General features: G+C 39.8%; 1 protein-coding gene across 13 annotated transcripts in view; it reads left to right on the forward strand.

Moving 5' to 3' along the window:
* The window catches only part of SPAG9 (sperm associated antigen 9), a 132,241-nt gene that overhangs the window by 102,507 nt on the left and 10,888 nt on the right, over positions 1-18,846 (forward strand). For all 13 annotated transcript variants that reach the window (XM_045488367.1, XM_045488369.1, XM_045488364.1 and 10 more), the window contains 13 exons: positions 1,173-1,229; positions 2,248-2,421; positions 3,512-3,641; positions 5,773-5,862; positions 6,392-6,559; positions 6,985-7,156; positions 9,176-9,394; positions 9,675-9,870; positions 11,262-11,387; positions 12,650-12,730; positions 13,905-13,972; positions 16,175-16,323; positions 17,623-17,794. In XM_045488367.1, coding sequence (XP_045344323.1) covers positions 1,173-1,229; positions 2,248-2,421; positions 3,512-3,641; positions 5,773-5,862; positions 6,392-6,559; positions 6,985-7,156; positions 9,176-9,394; positions 9,675-9,870; positions 11,262-11,387; positions 12,650-12,730; positions 13,905-13,972; positions 16,175-16,323; positions 17,623-17,794 — 1,802 coding nt within the window. The remainder of the gene's footprint in view (positions 1-1,172; positions 1,230-2,247; positions 2,422-3,511; positions 3,642-5,772; positions 5,863-6,391; positions 6,560-6,984; positions 7,157-9,175; positions 9,395-9,674; positions 9,871-11,261; positions 11,388-12,649; positions 12,731-13,904; positions 13,973-16,174; positions 16,324-17,622; positions 17,795-18,846) is intronic.

Here is an 18,846-nt window from a genome sequence, read left to right on the forward strand (position 1 = left end):
TACTTTGAATAGCACATTGACAATTTGCTAAAATTGTAATTGCTTATAGCTGCTAACAAGGAAGGAGATCAGAATTTGATCTTCATTAATTGGTCAAAGAAACTGATGTACTAAGAAGCTTGTTCTTAACTCTCACATTTAATGGATATTAAATAAATAATGGATAAGTGTTTTAAAAATTGAGGTATATAGACAGGTTCTACTTTTCATGGCTATTTTTTTTTTCATTTTTTTAAATGTTTATTTATTTTTGACACAGAAAGAGAGGGAGAGGCAGAGTGCAAGTGGGGAGGGGCAGAGAGAGAGACACACACACACACACACACAGAATCAGAAGCAGGCTCCAGGCTCTGAGCTGTCAGCACAGAGCCCAACATGGGGCTCGAACCCACGAACTGTGAGATCATGACCTGAGCCGAAGTCGGACACTTAACCAACTGAGCCACCCAGGCGCCCCATCATTGCTATTTTTAATTCTAACAGCCATGTGGTGTTCCACAAAAGAAATGGTAGCTCACTTTTAACTTTTTCATTGAATTAAAAGATGTTTTAAATTCAGTCCTTTAAAAAACCGTGAAAACTGAACTCTGATAGTGAAAGCAGAATCCTTACCACCTTACTAAATTGGTATGGAGTGCCAAATTTCTGAAATTTTCTTGAACTACCAGTTTATCCCCATCTCTGGTGATCTTTTCAGTAATGGGAAAGTTTTAGTCCTGTGAAAAATGACACATCAGAACAGTAAAGTTACAGGTTATTTTATGAGAACTTAGAGCATGAGATGATAGAGACCTTTATGTCAAGATAAGGATTTAGGATTTATAAGACAGTATTTTGACATAAGGGAGAATTGGAGGATATCTCTTCAATAAAAAATTTTAAATACTAACATTCAGGCATGTTAGCTGCCTGTTTAGCACAGATAACAGTCTTGTCACTGTTAGCAGACTGGACTCTTGATGAAGGGATGGTGTTTTATTTATCTTAGTTGTATTAGCCTTTACAGGTTGACTGACAGTTGATAGGTCAAAGCAACTACTTACTGAATTTAATTGCTGATTCTCCTTTGTGTGTTTCATGAACTTCTTGGGTCCTCTGTTCTTCAGATAGAAAGCTAGAACACCTAACTGATAAAACATTTTTTCTTTCTTTGTTTTTCTTTTCAAATGTAGTGCATCAAGAGAAAATCCAGCCATGCAGGAAAAAAAAAGGTCAAGCATTTGGCAGTTGTAAGTATCTAAAAACACATAAAGATATCAGAGAGCACTTTGAAACAAGAAGATTACAGTCAGAATTTTTTTAAGTGTGATTTTATGTCTTCTTTCTTTTTAAAATTTGGAGTATATGGCTAAACTGTACTTCTTCTTTTTAATATGTAGCATGCCAGCTCGGTAAGGCTATTCTTGAGGACAAAACATATGCTATCGTAAGCTGCATCATGTTGGTTGTGCATTTGGTGGAATCTTCTGCTAAATTAAATAAAAACTATTGGAAATTATTCATAGAGTTGATAATTACCTGGATCCTCAGTGAATAAGTTAACGTGGATTCGCTGGTTCTGTGATTGTTATGGAACTTGACAAAGTAAAGCTTAGAAATTTAGTGTCTGTAGGTTTGAGAAGTGTGTATATTTGTGTGTTTTGGACTTGAATTACGTTCCTGCCAGAAGTACTGTGCATTTACTATGCTTAAAACATCCATTTTTTGGTGAATCTGCTATTTATTGGAAGTGTTCATTCTTTTCAGTGGATGTGAAGGTAGATCTATGATTTGAGCTTAATAGAAATATGTATAAGATGTTAAAATGGCAATATGTGTTCCAGTGCTTTCTTACTATTTTTAGAATTGGCAAACTAAGCTTCTGTTCAAATCTTGCAGCCATAACCTCGCTATTTAACCACTACTCACCAAGTAGGAGCTAGGAACCATCTTACTTTATTTCTTTATTACAGGAAGTTCCCTGTACTTAAGACTTTCTTCCTTTCATTATGTGAATTGCTAATTGAAGAACAAGGGTCTGCCATTTTAAGCAATAGTTTCTCTTTACTGAATGTGAGTTTGGCTGTGAGTGAGTTAATTGCTAAGTAGTATATGACTACAAAAATCTTTCTGCCAGTTTCTAACTCATTGCCTTGTAAAAGCATTCTAACTTGTGGAAAGTTATGGACTGTTTCTCACAGTGCATGTAATAAGGCTCTTACTGTCTCTCACTCACTCACTCTCTCTCACTCTCACTTTTTTCTTTAGTTTCAGCCGACTTTTTAGCTCCTCAAGTAATACTGCTAAGAAACCTGAACCACCTGTTAATTTGAAGTACAATGCACCCACCTCTCATGTTACTCCTTCTGTCAAGAAAAGAAGCAGCACCTTATCTCAGCTCCCTGGGGATAAGTCCAAAGCCTTTGATTTCCTTAGCGAAGAGTAAGTATTTTCCAGACTTGTGCTTATGCTCTAAAAATAAGTTAACAGTTAAGATATTCTTGCCGCTTATCAGATCAGCTATAAGGTTCACAATAAGTCTATAAAGAAACCATTTTTGTAATGTGGCTGCGTACCTTTAAGTAAATTACTTGTAGTCAATATCTTTTATGAAAATTGCATGTCAGGGCTTTCATAAACAGAATTGCTTTAAAATGTGTCCTTGGTGCTGGTATAACAACACTGACAAATATCAGTAGAGTTAAAGGCCTATATGAGCCTATATCCTGGATGTTTGAACATTTCCCTTGGTGTCACAAGTAGCTGAATTTCTCTCCTGACTCTACTACTCCTTAGGTCCATGACCTTGGACAAGCTAACCTCTCCGAGCCCCAGTGTCCCTGCGTGTAAAATGAGTATGAGAACCTGGCTCAGGGACACTAGGGTTAAATTATATAGTGCTTTATATATAAAGTGTCTGGCACACAGACTGGTTAACTACCACCTACACAGCAAATCACCTCACAAAAATTTAAATAGCCCAAAGAAAGACCAACTATTTTCAGGGTGGATTTCTTTGTTATTTTACTCCATCGTTCACAAGCTTATCCAGTCAGTTTGCACTTTTGTCTTCGGAAACAAATTAATGGGGCCCAGAAATGAACCTTTTATTATCTTCCTAAGACCATATTGATTTGTTGATCTTCAGTCACTTCTAGTACATTCCCAGGCATTAGAAAATTCTCAGTAAATGTTTGTTGAATGAACAAAAGAGGGAGGAACTAAAGATATTTAAGAATATTTCCCTTTCATATGGCCAAAATCTGAAACCTGATAGAAATCTGATGGCTGATGTTTAAACATAATAAAACAGACTGCTTGCTAATCTGTTAAAGCTTGAATGCTGTACCCCCCGCAAAACTTTAAAAAGACCAGCTTTAGGATAATACTTCTTAAGGCAAAAGTCTGAAGTAAACTCTTCTGACATTATGTAATTTTTTGGTTGTTATTTTTGCTCTCTTAGTGGGAAGGGGGAGAGATGCTGTTGTTATTATACCCCCTTAATAAAAAGGGATATTTGTTTTCCTTTTAGAACTGAAGCTAGTTTAGCCTCACGCAGAGAGCAGAAGAGAGAACAGTATCGCCAGGTAAAGGCACACGTCCAGAAGGAAGATGGTAGAGTGCAGGCTTTCGGCTGGAGTCTGCCTCAAAAGTACAAACAGGTAACATGTGAACACGGTAAGAGCCTCCAGTGGAAATGCAAGGGGACAGGAGTGTCCCTGGGCACGAAGGAATTGAAACACACGTCTCAAAACCTGCTCATTTCAAGTTCATTGATGTGGCACACATCTAGAGAAGGGTTCGGGGTAGTGGCTCTCAGGCTGTTTTCTGGAGCCCCAGAGCCCAAAAGAAGTGCCTGAGTCGGTGAGGAGGGAGGGAGAGGGTCAACAGGAGGTTTCTCAAGTGTGTGGGACTTGAGGTATCCTGCTGGTTTGTTTCTTGTGTTTTTGTTTTGTTTTGTTTTTAGTGAAGTATAGTCGACATATGGCATTATATTAGTTTCAGGTATACAACATAACAATTTGATGTTTTTGTATATTTTGCAATGATCACCACCATAAGTCTAGTTAATAGTTAACATCCATCACTGAACATGGTTTCAGATTTTTTTTCTTGCAGTGAGAACTTTAAAGATTCCTCTCTTAGCAACTTTAAATGTGCAATACAGTATTATTAATTATAGTTGTCGTGCTGTACATTACATCCCCATGACTTATTTTATAACTGGGAGTTTGCACTTTTTGACCACCTTTACGAACGACTTCACCTACTTCTCACCCTGCCTCTAGCAGCCACCAGTTTATTCTCTGTATTTGAGCTTTGTATGTTTGTTTAAGATTCCACATATGAGTGAGATCATACGGTATTTGTCTTTCTCTGTCTGAATTTATTTCACTTACCATAATGCCCTTAAGTTCCATCCATGTTGTCACAAATGGCAAGATACCATTATGGCTGGATAATATTCCATTGTATTTGTATATCATATTTCCTTTCTATGTTCTTTTATCGATGGACACTTAGGTTGTTTCCATGTCTTGGCTGCTGTAAATAATGCTGCAGTGAACATAGAGATCCATATATCTTTTCTTTCTTTCTTTTTTTTTTTTTTTTTAACATTTATTTTTGAGACAGAGAGAGACAGAGCATGAACGGGGGAGGGGCAGAGAGAGAGGGAGACACAGAATGGGAAGCAGGCTCCAGGCTCTGAGCCATCAGCCCAGAGCCCGACGCGGGGCTCGAGCTCACAGACCGTGAGATCGTGACCTGAGCCGAAGTCGGACACTCAACCGACTGAGCCACCCAGGCGCCCCTCCATATATCTTTTCAAGTTAATGTTTTTGTTTTCTCCAGATAAATACCCAGAAGTGGAATTGCTGCATTGTATGGTAGTTCTATTTTTAATTTTTTTTGTAAGTAATCTTTGTGCCCAACGCAGGGCTGAAACTCACGATCCCGAGATCAAGAGTCACATACTCTACTGGCTGAGCCAGCCAGGCACCCCTATTTTTAATTTTTTGAGGAACCTCCATCCTGTTTTCCACGGTGGCTACACCAATTTACATTCCCACCTACAGAGGCACAAGGGTTCCCCTTTCTCCACATCCTTTCCAACACTTGTTATTTCTTGTCTTTTTGATAATAGCAATTGTGGTGTGAAGTGATATCTCACTGTGGTTTTGATTTGCATTTCCCTGGTGATTAATGATGCTGAGCATCTTTTCATGTACCTGTTAGCTGTCTGTATGTCTTCTTTGGAAAAATGTTTATTCAGATCATCTGCCCATTTTTTAATCCAATTTGGGTGGGGAGCTATTGAGTTTAATGAGTATCCTGCCCTATTTCAGTATTTGAAGATTTCATTTTTTTAAAAAAACACATCTATTTTTTAGAAGTTTTAAGAAACCATTGTCATGGAGCCTTTCAGACCATCGATGTAAAACTCAGTTCACTTCTACAGGAACTTGTCTGCTTCCATATTTCCTCCGCTCAAAGACTCAGCACATGTGTACACATGCACACACATACATGCTCCTGAACACACATACGCACGAACATGTTCATGAATTAGTGTATCTCTTAGTAGCTCCCATAGTATCTTGTTTATTGTTTCTAATGCCACTTGATGACTTACTGCTTATTTTTCAAATAAGAATAACAAAATTAACTTGAACTTGATTTCAAAGAATAAATATGTACTAGCAGGGCTTGCTCATGGCTCAGTGGTTCTGTAAATTCACTTTTGATGAGGCTTACCAATGTGTCTTTTTCTCTCCTCTTCCTAATTATTAGGTAACCAATGGCCAAGGGGAAAATAAGATGAAAAATCTACCTGTGCCTGTCTATCTCAGACCCCTAGATGAAAAAGATACATCCATGAAGGTAGATTAATTTCGGAGTTAAAGAAAATATTTCTTAAGCTCTGGGTGGATTTTTCCCCCTAAAACCAAGAAAGTTTAAATTCTACTTCTGTGAGTGAGGTTATTGTTTCTTTTGTAGTTTTAAACTGGGATACTTTGAATATTAAAGACCTGTATTCATGGGGCGCCTGTCTGATTCAGAGCATGAGATTCTTAATCTCAGGGTATTGAGTTCAAGCCCCATGTTGGGGAGTACCCAGTGGGAGTAGGCCCCACTTAAAAGGAAAAGAAAGAAAGAAAGAGAGAAAGAAAGAGAGAGAGAAAGAAAAGAAAAGAAAAGAAAAGAAAAAAAGAAAAAGAAAGGGGAGGGAGGAAGGAAGGAAAGAAAGAAAAAGGGAAAGAGGAAAGGAAAGGGAAAGGAAAGGAAGAAAGAAAGAAACAAGAAGACCTCTATTCCTAATCATTAGATTGTTAAAGACATGTGAAATATTCTAAACATTTTTAGAGACAAAATAGATGTAATACCTTTTTTTCTTCTTAAACCCAAAAAGCTGTGGTGTGCTGTTGGAGTCAACTTATCAGGTGGGAAGACCAGAGATGGTGGTTCTGTTGTTGGAGCAAGTGTCTTTTACAAAGATGTTGCTGGTTTGGATACAGAAGGCAGTAAACAGCGAAGTGCATCACAGAGTAGTTTAGACAAGTTAGACCAGGAACTTAAGGTAAGCGTGTGCACTAACATCTGACCTCTTCGTTTTTGCTCTTTGGTCCAAAACTGTTTTCTGGACCAGCTTCTAATTGGGATTATTACGAATTTGCTTATTCCTTGTGCTCTTTTCTAGAGCATATTTTACATACAATAAGCTATATATACACTTGAAAATGGTACAGTTCAAAGAGTTTTGACAAATGTATGCACCCATTTAGGAGCCATCACAGTCAAGAACTAGAACATTTTTATCACTGCTATTTTCTAGTCTACTAATTAATATTGAAAGGTGGTTATATTTTTAATCTTTCAAATAATCTGCAGACAAACTCAAAATAGCATTGGCCTTTACTGTAATAGCACCGACCTATGAAGTATACATACGTATTATTTTAAACTTCTTTTTTTTTTTTTTTTTTTTTTACTTTGTATACATAGGAACAACAGAAGGAGTTAAAAAATCAAGAAGAATTATCCAGTCTAGTCTGGATCTGTACCAGCACTCATTCAGCTACAAAAGTAATCATTATTGATGCTATTCAACCAGGCAACATCCTAGACAGTTTTACTGTGTGTAACTCTCATGTTCTCTGTATAGCCAGTGTACCAGGTAAGGGTAAGCCACACCCCTTTCTCCCTACCATCTACATCTTTGTATTGGCAGGAACTGACTTATTTACTGGAGATACGGTCATGCACCACTCTCATAGAGTTTATGTTCTAGTTGGGGAAGACCAAAACTAAACTGGAAACAAATGACTAAACAAGATATTTTCAATACTATGAAGAAAGTGAAACACGGTAATATGAGAAGATGATTGGTGGGCAGAGAGTAAGAGCCTGTTTAGATTGATTGATAAGAGAAGGCTTTCTAAAGTTCTGTATTGAATATTATGTGATGTTTAAACATTGGTTTAAACATGAAACAGGTTGGTGATATGTCTGCACAATGGAATATTACTCAGTCATAAAAAGGAATGAAATTCTGATACGTACTACAACATAGATTAATTTTGGAAACATGCCAAGCAAAATATAACCCAGACACAAAAGGACAAATGTTGTATGATTCCATTTATATAAGGGATCTAGACTAGGCAGATTCACAAAGACAGAGATGGATTAGAACTTACCAGGGCTGGGCCAGGAGGGGCTCGGGGAAGAGGGAGTTACTGTGTAATGGGTACTGATTTTCTGGGTGGGTGATGGAAGAGGTTTAGACATAGATAGTTGTGGTGCTTGCATAACATTGTGAATGTAATTAATGCCACTGAACTGAACCCTTAAGAACATTAAATTATAAAGTTTTATGTTATATATGTATATCTTACTCCAATAAAATATTTTAATGTCTATATAAAAACAGCTTTCTAAATAAAACTGAAGGGATTTATCTTTACATGGCAAATGCTTAGTTATTAAATGTATCACTAATATCCTAAGACACTGTATACACCTAGGGTGATCAGTTTTTTTTTTTTTAAATGCTTATTTTTGAGAGAGGGAGTAAGAGTGGTTTAGGGGCAGAGAGAGAAGAGGGAGAGAATCTCAAGCAGGCTCTGCACTCACAGTCCTGACCTGGATCTCAATCTCACAAACTGTGAGATCATGACCTTAGCCGAAATCAAGAGCCAGATGCTTAACTGACTGAGCCTCCCAGACACCCTAGGATGATCAGTTTTTAATAGTGTGGGAAGTCCATATTTTATTTTATCGTTTTTGTTTATTTTAAAGTTTATTTATTTGGAGGGAGGGAGGGAGAAAGAGAGAGAGAGAGAGAGAGAGAGAGAGAGAGAGAACAAGAACCAGTGGGTGAGGGGCAGAGAGACAGAGACAGAGAGCCCAAGGCAGGGCTCAGCCCTCAAAATGTGAGATCATGACCTGAGCCGAAGTTGGATGCTTAACTGACTTAGCCACTGTGGCACCGTGGAAGTCCTTCTTTTGTTTTGTTTTATTTTGTTTTGTTTCGTTTCGTTTCGTTTCGTTTCATTTCATTTCATTTCAATTTCTTTATTTTATTTTATTTTATTTTATTTTATTTTATTTTATTTTATTTTTTATTTAAATGTTTATTTTTGAGAGTACGCACATGAGCAGGGGAGGAGCAGAGAGAGAGGGAGAGAGAATCCCACACAGGCTGTGCACTGACAGCAGCGAGTATGATGAGGGGCCCAAACTCACGAACCATGAGATCGTGGCCTGAGCCGACACCAAGAGTCGGACGCTTAACCGACTGGGCCACCCAGGCACCCCCTGAAGTCCAGATTTTAAATAGTAATCTTGATAATTAAAAAATTGTTCTTGCTGATTTGTCAGATAATAGATTTCCTTGTTTGAAACCTCATTAGGTGGCTGCTGAGGAGCTCCTTAAGAACAGAAGTGTCGCGTTGTGACATTTTCATGTTTACTTGTGCTTGCAGGAATAGAAATACCAATTTTTTAAGCTACTTTCTCATTTTGTGATGGTTAGTTTAAATAAAATTTAAAGTTACCCTCCTGGCAGTGTATTCGAGTAGCTGTTTGTCTCCCCTCCATAACCTTATTTCAAACCTATAGTTGCCTTAATGGAGAAAATGCTACTTACAGGGGTTTACTTAGCTATTAGAAAAAGGTTTATCTCGTTTTTCAGGAGCCAGAGAAACAGACTACCCTGCAGGAGAGGAGCTTTCAGAATCTGGACAGGTAGACAAAGCGTCTCTGTGTGGCAGCGTGACCAGCAACAGCTCAGCAGAGACAGACAGCCTGTTGGGGGGCATCACCGTAGTTGGTTGTTCTACAGAAGGTGTGACAGCAGCCGCCACTTCCCCTAGTACCAACGGTGCTTCTCCAGTGATGGAAAAACCACCAGGTATCTCTCTCCTCCTTACATGTCTTCAGTGTCCGGAGTCTGAGCCTGTCTCACGTGTCTCATTATGGACTCATACTTAATGTAGGTCTTGAAGTGACGAGGATGAAAGAGCTTGAAAGAAGACACTGTGATGACTGTTAAGGATTCTAGTATCTCATGATACAGTGTGGAGGAGGACGGGGTCGGTGGAGTGGAATTCTACGGGGGTGTTTTGTGCGGGGAAACTATTGGGAGGAAAGCTCAAATTCCGAATGGCTAGCATGTGTTATGTATTTTGTAGAAAAGGAAGCAGAAAATAGTGAGGTTGATGAGAACGTTCCAACAGCAGAAGAAGCTACGGAGGCTACAGAAGGCAATGCAGGGACAGCTGAAGACACCGCGGACGCCTCCCAGCCCGGCGTCTACACAGAGCATGTCTTCACGGACCCTCTGGGGGTTCAAATCCCAGAGGACCTCTCGCCTGTGTATCAGTCAAGGTATATGGATGGGTCAGCAACTCAGGAAACCAGATAAGTGTTTATGTAAAAGGAACCAGAATCCTCTCAAGCAGCCACAGGATTCCCGCTAATGGGATCGTGGCAGACTGTGGTGTCATTATGCATTCCCAGTGTGTCTGTGTCTCCACTTATCCTTCCGCTGCATTCGCTCTGGATTTCCACTCCCTCCTTGCCCCCCTTCAATGTGTTCTCTATTCTAACAACTTAAAAAAAAAAGTCTTACCTGGTCAAAATCTTCCTGGCCATTTTCTCCTCTCATACGATTTCTTTTTTCATTTCCATTCAAACTGTGATTGTGCCATTTTCCTTCCAGTCCTCCTCTTACTTCAACCCTAGTTATCTACAAAATTGGCAGTTTAGATTTCCCATGTGGGCTTGGATGACTTTTGTAAAGTTTGTTTTCTGGCAAACAGCTCTTCCTTTTTATTTTTTTATTTTTTTTTAATGTTTATTTATTATTGGGAGACAGAGAGAGACAGAGCATACGCATGAGAGGGGCAGAGGGAGGAGGAGATACAGAATCCAAAGCAGGCTCCAGGCTTTGAGCTGTTAGCACAGAGCCCGACGCAGGGCTTGAACTCATGAACCGCAAGATCGTGACCGAGCCAAAGTTGGATGCTTAATCAACTGAGCCATCCAGGCACCCCAAACAGCTCTTCCTTTAAAGTGTTTGATAATACCGGCCGATTTAGTGAATTCTTTAATTTTATTTTCTGCCTTCTCTAGGCCTTTATAGAAAGCTGATGGGGATACATTTAAATGTGATTCTTTTTACAATTTAATAGTCTTCCTCTTAGTTTATAGAACAGTCAAGGGCCTATTAACATTTGTTAATTTAAGAATAAACCCATCTTTTTAGAATTAGCAGCTATGTTTTGGATTTGATAGCTCAGTTATCTTTTTCTAAAAATATTCTGACAATCCAAAAGAAAGAAGGTCTTGGGAGAGAATGCAAGCATGTTTTAACTTAATACTTTATTTTAGAAAATTCTTTATACTCATTCCTTTGTGTGTGTATATGGTTTTTAAACAAACCATCCTTTCCTCTGCTTCCCCCCCCGCCCAAGAAAAAACTTATAAAATTCAAAAGAACCGTAAAGGAGAGCCATAATTATAGTCTGGATATTAACTGCTATATTTCATTACTGTGTCTTAACTCCCTTATGTGCACCTTGGTCCTCTCTAGTATGTTAATGTTACTTCGGGTATAACTATTGAAATACTTATTATAAGCACTTAAATTTGGCTTTTCTGGAAGTCTAGTGTTTGATTTTATCTTTTCCAAGTGTTAAACTAAAATATAGAAGTGTTCAGTCCCTGGAAACTAGCTAAGCTTACTGCAATCTTTTGCCTTTCCCCACCTTTCCCAGTAATGACTCAGATGCGTATAAAGATCAGATGTCAGTATTGCCAAATGAACAAGACCTGGTAAGAGAAGAAGCCCAGAAAATGAGTAGCCTTTTACCAACTATGTGGCTTGGAGCTCAGAATGGCTGGTAGGTGCTGGCTCTTTTAATATTGAAGTATCTTTAGTTTTTGACTCTTGCTTTTGGAATCAGAAGATAAGTAAGTAAAATGTGGTACGTCGGCGTACAACGAAATATGCAGAGAACTCAAGTACATGCAGATTTTGCGATGATGTTCCAGCTACCTCATAAACTGGACTTGCGCTGCGTATGAATGGTAAGTCATATAGTTCTTTGTCATAGAATGTTCTCTTTATATAATTCTCTTGGAGGAAGAGGTAAATAAAACTTTAAAATCTGGGCGATCCAGAAATAGAAGATCCTGGACAGCACAGAGACAGAATTATTGATGCACAGAAGGTTTATATAGCTAGAGCGTATTCGAGAAATACCAGTGATTAAACGAATCTTTTTGGCTGGGGGAAGGCCCAGTTCCAAACATAACCACTTGGTAGAGTTACTACGAAAGCCAGGACAGATCCCTGTCTCAAAGCCTAGGAGATAACTAACATTACATAGCTTATTCACATTCTAGTGCTGTGCGGAGATTCAGAAAATTGTGCTTTCCTGCAGGTCAAGCAAGGTCACTAGTGCGTCTTTTCCATAGGGGTCTAATACTACAAGATGGAGGGACAGCAAACTTTTCTATGAAGGATCAGATAAGAAATACGTTAGGCTTTGTGGCCATATAATCTCTGTAGCAACTTCTCAACTCCACTGTGGTGGCACAGAAACAGCCATGGCTGTGACCGTGCATAAGTAGATGAGTGTGGCTGTGTTTCAGTTACACTTCACGGACACTGAAGGTTGAGTTTCACATGTCTCAGATGTCATAAAACACTCTTTTGATTTTTTTTTCCCAACTGTTTAAAATGTAAAGACCATTTTTATCTTGCACACTGTACTGAGGCGGATGAAGGGCTAGATTTGGCTTGCGGGGCATAGCTTGCCACTCTCTGATGTAATAAACCAGACTGTTATCAGACAGTTATAGTTCCGTGAGGTAGAAAGTAAGGTAATTTTTTAAAAAGGAGGTTAGCCAAGGATCCTGAAGTATGTTGTAACCTGAAACTAACCGATCATGTGTTATTCTAGTTCTGGCTTTTCATTCTTCTGTGTTTCTGTTTGCTCAAGCGGCTGATTTCTCTGCGTTAGACTCTCGCTGTTTGTTATTTCCTAAGATTTTTGTGGTAATTCTTCTTTCCTCCTAAAGGGACTTTGTGGTCACTGTGAGATGTAAGCAGCGACTTGATGTTCTTTGTGCCTTACCAGTCTTGATTTTGATCTTGCAGTCTGTATGTGCACTCTTCTGTAGCCCAGTGGAGAGGATGCCTCCATTCCATTAAACTTAAAGATTCGATTCTCAGTATTGTGTAAGTTTTATTTTAGAAATTCTTCCTTTTACAAATATGTATTTTGATATAAACTATCTTTTAAGACTATTAAAGCTGACATGTGCTTCACGATTGAGTCAGTATCCAGATTTTTTTTTTTTTTTTTTTTTAATGTTTATTTATTTTTGGGACAGAGAGAGACAGAGCATGAACGGGGTAGGGGCAGAGAGAGAGGGAGACACAGAATCGGAAACAGGCTCCAGGCTCTGAGCCATCAGCCCAGAGCCCGACGCGGGGCTCGAACTCCCGGACCGTGAGATCGTGACCTGGCTGAAGTCGGACGCTTAACCGACTGCGCCACCCAGGAGCCCCCAGATTTTTTTTTAAACCCTCTTCATGGAGTCAGAGAAGACGAATGAGATTCAGACTCTTACTAGAAAGTAAAATAGTCCTTTTTTTTTTTTTAATGTTTATTCATTTTTGAAAGACAGAGACGGAGCACAATCGGGGTGGGGCGGAGAGAGAGGGGGACACAGAATCTGAAGCAGGGTCCAGGCTCTGAGCTGTCAGCACAGAGCCCGACGTGGGGCTCAAACTCACGAACTGCAAGATCATGACCTGAGCCGAAGTCAGATGCTCAACCGACTGAGCCACCCAGGTGCCCCGAGAGTAAAATAGTTCTTAAGTAGAGCTTTAAGTGAAACTTGCCAGGTTGATTCCTCACCATAGTGTGAGTTCTTTAGTACTCTGGAACCTATTTATGTTTGTTTTAGGATACTTTTTATACTTTGTACTTTGTGAATATGTTGATTGGGGCATTGATTCACTAGTCTGTTTCCATATGTTGACTATCAAAAACTCCAAAGTCCACTCAAGGAGTCTGTCTCTGGTCTGTGGACCTTTTGCAGTGAGAGAAGCTTGGGCCAGAAAGTAAAACCACTGAGTCACCACACAGGCTGTTTATTTAGTTCAGCTGACATTTTCATAGCAAGACTTTCTCAATCTGTTGGTCTCGGGGTTGTGAGTTTGAGCCCCATGTTGGGTGTAGAAATTACTTAAAAATAGAAAAGAGTGTATTATTTGGGTTCTGGTGTAAGCTCCTTGTCTATCATGGGTTGGCCCTCTGAGAGCCTCTGAACTACTAGCTCAGTAGCATGTGGCACCTCCCACATTCCCACATGGAGCGCTCTGAAACCCCGTTTCCTGTTCGCAGACATGTGAAAGGGATTGTGTTAGTGGCCCTGGCTGACGGCACCCTCGCAATCTTTCACAGAGGAGCTGGTGAGTTGTTACGAATATAAAGTGTGCACTAATCTGTTGCTTTGCAAAAGCATTTTCTAGCAGATTAGCTCTGTTTTAAAGAAATGATACTTAATAGGAGAAAGAGTAAGGGTTTAAACTGAGTGCTAACAGTGTATGACTTTAGTAGATGTGTGCGTGCATATAGTTTATCGTTTCAAGGTGCTCTTGCATAATGTGATATGGAGGCACCTGTTTCTCGTTAGTATACTTAATTAGGAGAAGTTTAGGGAGAGGAAATGCTTTCTCTTTTTCAATATTTTAAACACTAATTTACGACCACTTAGATTTGGAAAGTTTTTAAGTTTTTAATTGGATATGGTGTAATCATTTTCATGTCATGTTATTTATATCCTTCCTCTTTTTACAACCAGTATATCGGTCATCAGCAGACAGGGGCTGGTGGAGGTCCAGAAACCTGCCTTCAGTTAAAGAAAATAGGGAATTGAGCCTGCGATACTTCCTGACTCCTTGGTACATGTATCAGCCAAAATTATCATTCATTTTCTAGGTAGAAATTAGATTGCTAGAGCAGGAGAATATTCTATAAACATAGATACACTGAATTCAGATTTTAGCAGGGCTTTTCCCAAAGTCTCCTATCTTTCTGGGCTTGGGAAAATGTGGGGTAGATGATGTTTGGGTGTCTTTGTAACCGGTCCCTAGAGATTGCTGGTTAATGACTCCGTATCGTCAGAGAGTGAGGGCACTCAGTTTTACGTTGTTCCGACCCTTGTAGACTTTGTGTGAGCTTAATCCTCACAGCAACTTCTGAGGAGCGTCCTGTTGTCATCCTCATAGGTGAGGAAAGTGGAGGCACAGAGGCTTTTATTCACGCCACAGTCAGCTAATAAGTACGAAAGCTTAGAAAAAATGCGGTAGTAAATGTTTTGGCAAGCTGAATCCAAAATTATATTAAGAAAACAGACAAAATACATGTAATATGTTTAAATATAAAGTTCTGCATTGGGGTTCAGAAGAGTTAAAAGGGGGGCAACATGTCTGAAGAATGAAAAGTACCTAACGGTTGACCACAAACTCAGTATGAGTTACTAAACATCTTCTTATTTTTTAAGTTTATTTATTCATTTTGAGAGAGAGAGCACAAGTGGGGGATGGGCAGAGAGAGAGGGAGGGAGGGAGAGAATTCCAAGCAGCCTCCAAGCTGCCAATGCAGAGCCCGATGTGGGGCTTGAACTCAAAAACCGTGAGATCAGGACCTGAGTTGAAATCAAGAGTCGGACACTGAACTGACTGAGCCACCCGGATGCGCCTGAGTTACTGAACATATTAAGCCTCATAGAAATCCATGTGCAGCACAGGGCTGGTGATAATCCTGCCCGACTCTGGTAGACAAACAACACGTTAAAGGAACACGGACAAGGCAGAGTTAGGATGAAGGGTCTGTAAACTGGGATGTGTACAGAGCACATGCCAAGAATGACTAATTGTGAGAGGAGAAAACATAGGGCAGTAACAAAAAAGTGGGACTGGATTATTCTATTTCCATTGGGCACACCTACAGACTAATGGGTGATTATATACAAGGAGGCAGACTTGAGCTAGTCAGGCATGGGGAATATTTTTTCAGACAATTCATAGCTTTTGCAAAATGCAACAGCTGCTTTGTGAGGCAGTATGTTTTCTTTCACTGAAATAGTTCAAGCAAGGTCTACAAAGTAAGCTTACAATGGTTGATTCCCATTTGTATTTCTGTCATCACTAAAATGACTATGTGCCTAATTCCTAAAGTGTTAGCAACAAGTTGTCCTTAACATCTACCCAAGAAACATCAAAATGCAAGTGAGTGAGAGAGATATTATCCAAAGAATTATACTAATCCTTAGTGGAATAATATGGAATAATAATTATTCCATTCTAATTCTGAAACTATTATTATAAGCAGATAACTTATTGCTGATTTATCCCATCACTGCTGTTGTTAGTGTGGAGATCCAGGCACCAGGTGGCTCACAGGACCAGATGACCTGTGACATCTCTTTCCCAACTTTGCAGTAGACAGAATGAGAGTCCGTCTCTGCAAAGAAAAGATAAAGTGACTACATGGTATTTTGCGGTGCTTCATCAATAAATTTATCAATTCACGCAAATAGAATGTTTCTTGTGTTAAAATTGAGGAAAAGGTGATGTGCATTAACTAATAATCCATTTCTTGTTTTAAAGATGGGCAGTGGGATTTGTCAAACTACCACCTGTTGGATCTTGGACGGCCTCACCATTCTATTCGGTGCATGACTGTGGTCCATGACAAAGTCTGGTGTGGCTATAGGAACAAAATCTATGTGGTTCAGCCAAAGGCTATGAAAATAGAGGTAAGTGAACCCATGCATGCTTCCGGTACTTACTGAATTCGTATTTTCTGAAGACGCTAAGACTCTAATTATTTTTAGATTCTTCAGAAACTGTTTTCTGAGTCTGTGTGTTTTAGGACACTTGAGTGATGATATTGGACGACACCTTAGCTTTCTGTGTTACTTCATCTCTCTTGCCACTTACGACTGTGGTGGGAAGTGGTTTGTTTTGTTTTTTTAGGAAGGAGGATGCACGCATGAATTTTTTTAATTTTTAATTTTTAATTTTAATTTTAATTTTTTTTAATGTTTCTATTTATTTTTGAGAGAGAGAGAGACAGAGCATGAGCAGGGGAGGGACAGAGAGAGGGGGAGACACGGAATCCGAAGCGGGCTCCAGGCTCAGAGCTGTCAGCACAGAGGCCGATGCAGGGCTTGAACCCACAAACCATGAGATCACGACCTGAGCCGAAGTTGGCTGCTCAGCCGACTGAGCCACCCAGGCGCCCCCACACATGAATGTTTAAATGTGTGTCTGAATATCTATGGATACATATGTGTATGATTTGGACAGAGGGTTCTTGATAGGTTTAATTTTGTGTGGGTTGTTTGGGACGAGGCTCCTCCAGGCTCTGCCGCCCCACATGTATGCAGGCAGACCCCTCTCTATGTGTCCTAGACTGAGAAATAAGATTGCAGTGGGAATTTGTTGTGAAAATAAAAACCTCTCGGCATTGCTTTCTTACAAGTTTGGCCACAATACGTAAATTCATTCTAATAATTTTTAAAAAAGGAAAACAGCAGGAAAATTTTAAGGTCAAAGTCCTTATTCCTTTGTTCCCAATCCCATTCTGTTCCCTGGAAGTCCCAAAGTTAATCACTTGGTGGGTTTCTTTACCCCCAAATCCGTTTCCTCCATGCAGGTATACACGCGCACAGGCAGCATTGTAGGTTCCTTTTTGTTTAATTATAAATAGGCTCTTACTTCATGCTTTGCTTTACGACAATACAAAATCCTGAGATCAAATTCAGCCTTTTTGTTGGACTTGTTACAGAGTCCGGATATGCCAGTATTCCTTTCGCAAGTTGATCCCTACACAGTGCTGAAATCTAGCACCCGTTGTTTGTTCTTTGTTTTGTTTTATAGTCTGGAGTAAGAAAAGTGTGTATGTAAGAGTAATCATATTTATTTAGTAAATGCTATTTAGGCTCCTCTTTTAAAATATTCAGTCTGTCGAATTGTTGTGTAAATCAGCTCAGTTTTTAAACACGAACTCTTACATAACCAAAGTAACACTGTGATTGAACAATCTTTCCTAGAAATCATTTGATGCGCACCCCAGGAAGGAGAGCCAGGTGCGGCAGCTTGCGTGGGTGGGGGACGGAGTGTGGGTCTCCATTCGTTTGGATTCCACGCTCCGTCTCTATCATGCACATACTTATCAACACCTACAGGATGTGGACATTGAGCCTTATGTAAGCAAAATGTTAGGTAAGCTTCCAAAGCATTCTATCTTTATCGGTTGGAGAAAACGTTTTATTTTTAAATGGTCTCAGATGCTAGGTAGAGCCAATGAATAAGTTGCCTCAGGACTAGTGAGCCATTATCACTGGACATGCCAGGCAGATGCCCCATGTGCCCCGTGGTCCTTGACAGAAACTTGGGATCATTTTTGATTCCCCTCTGTTCCCCACACCTAATCCATCACTGGGAGCTGGTCAAGTCTGCCTCCAAAAATACCTTGAATCAGTTACTTCTTTATCTCTACCATCACATCCCTGTAGGCCAGGCTGTCTTCCTTACCCCCCTGGATATCCATGAACCTCCTAACCGGTCTCTGTGTTTCCACTCCAGTCTGTTCTCTGCATAGTAACCAATGTGCAAAGACCACCATGACATACTTATGTAATGCCAGCCACTTCCAGAATATTCCTGCCTTTAGGTGAGGTGATGTTTTGTGACACCACCACAAAGAACTGGTCCCATGGCCTGCACCACTCTCAAGCTCACCAAGTTCTTGCCCATTTCAGGCCCCCCACGTGTGCTATTATACTGTGCCTGAGAAGTTCTTTTTGGCCCCTTTTTACTTGGCTTTCAGGTCATAGCATACATGTCACATCCAGGACAGACCTTTCCTGATCTTCTAATTTGATTTAAGGTCCTCTTCCTACTTTTTCTTCATGGGATTATCATTATTGTGGTTGCACCAATACTATTTACTATTTGATTCTTGTTCATTGTCTCTCTCCCCCAAAGACCATAAGCCCATGAAAGGCAGGGACCATCGCTGGCTTGTTCCCTGCTGTAGCCTAATTTAGCACTCTGTGATGGTTAGGAATGTCATAAACACAAGCCAGTTTCAGGGTATACTATGACTATAGGTTAAAGATCTCTAGCTTAGACTGAATGGTCGTTAAGGCTCCTTGTAACTTCTAACACTCTGTGATCATGTTCTCGGTTCCTATAAGTAGATCCTGTGAGTGACTAAATGCTATTTGTCTTCAATGTATTATTACCTATTTATGAGTTACTCTTTCAAGTCT

This window comes from Leopardus geoffroyi, chromosome E1, assembly GCF_018350155.1.
Source record: "Leopardus geoffroyi isolate Oge1 chromosome E1, O.geoffroyi_Oge1_pat1.0, whole genome shotgun sequence".
Classification (NCBI taxonomy): Eukaryota; Metazoa; Chordata; class Mammalia; order Carnivora; family Felidae; genus Leopardus; species Leopardus geoffroyi.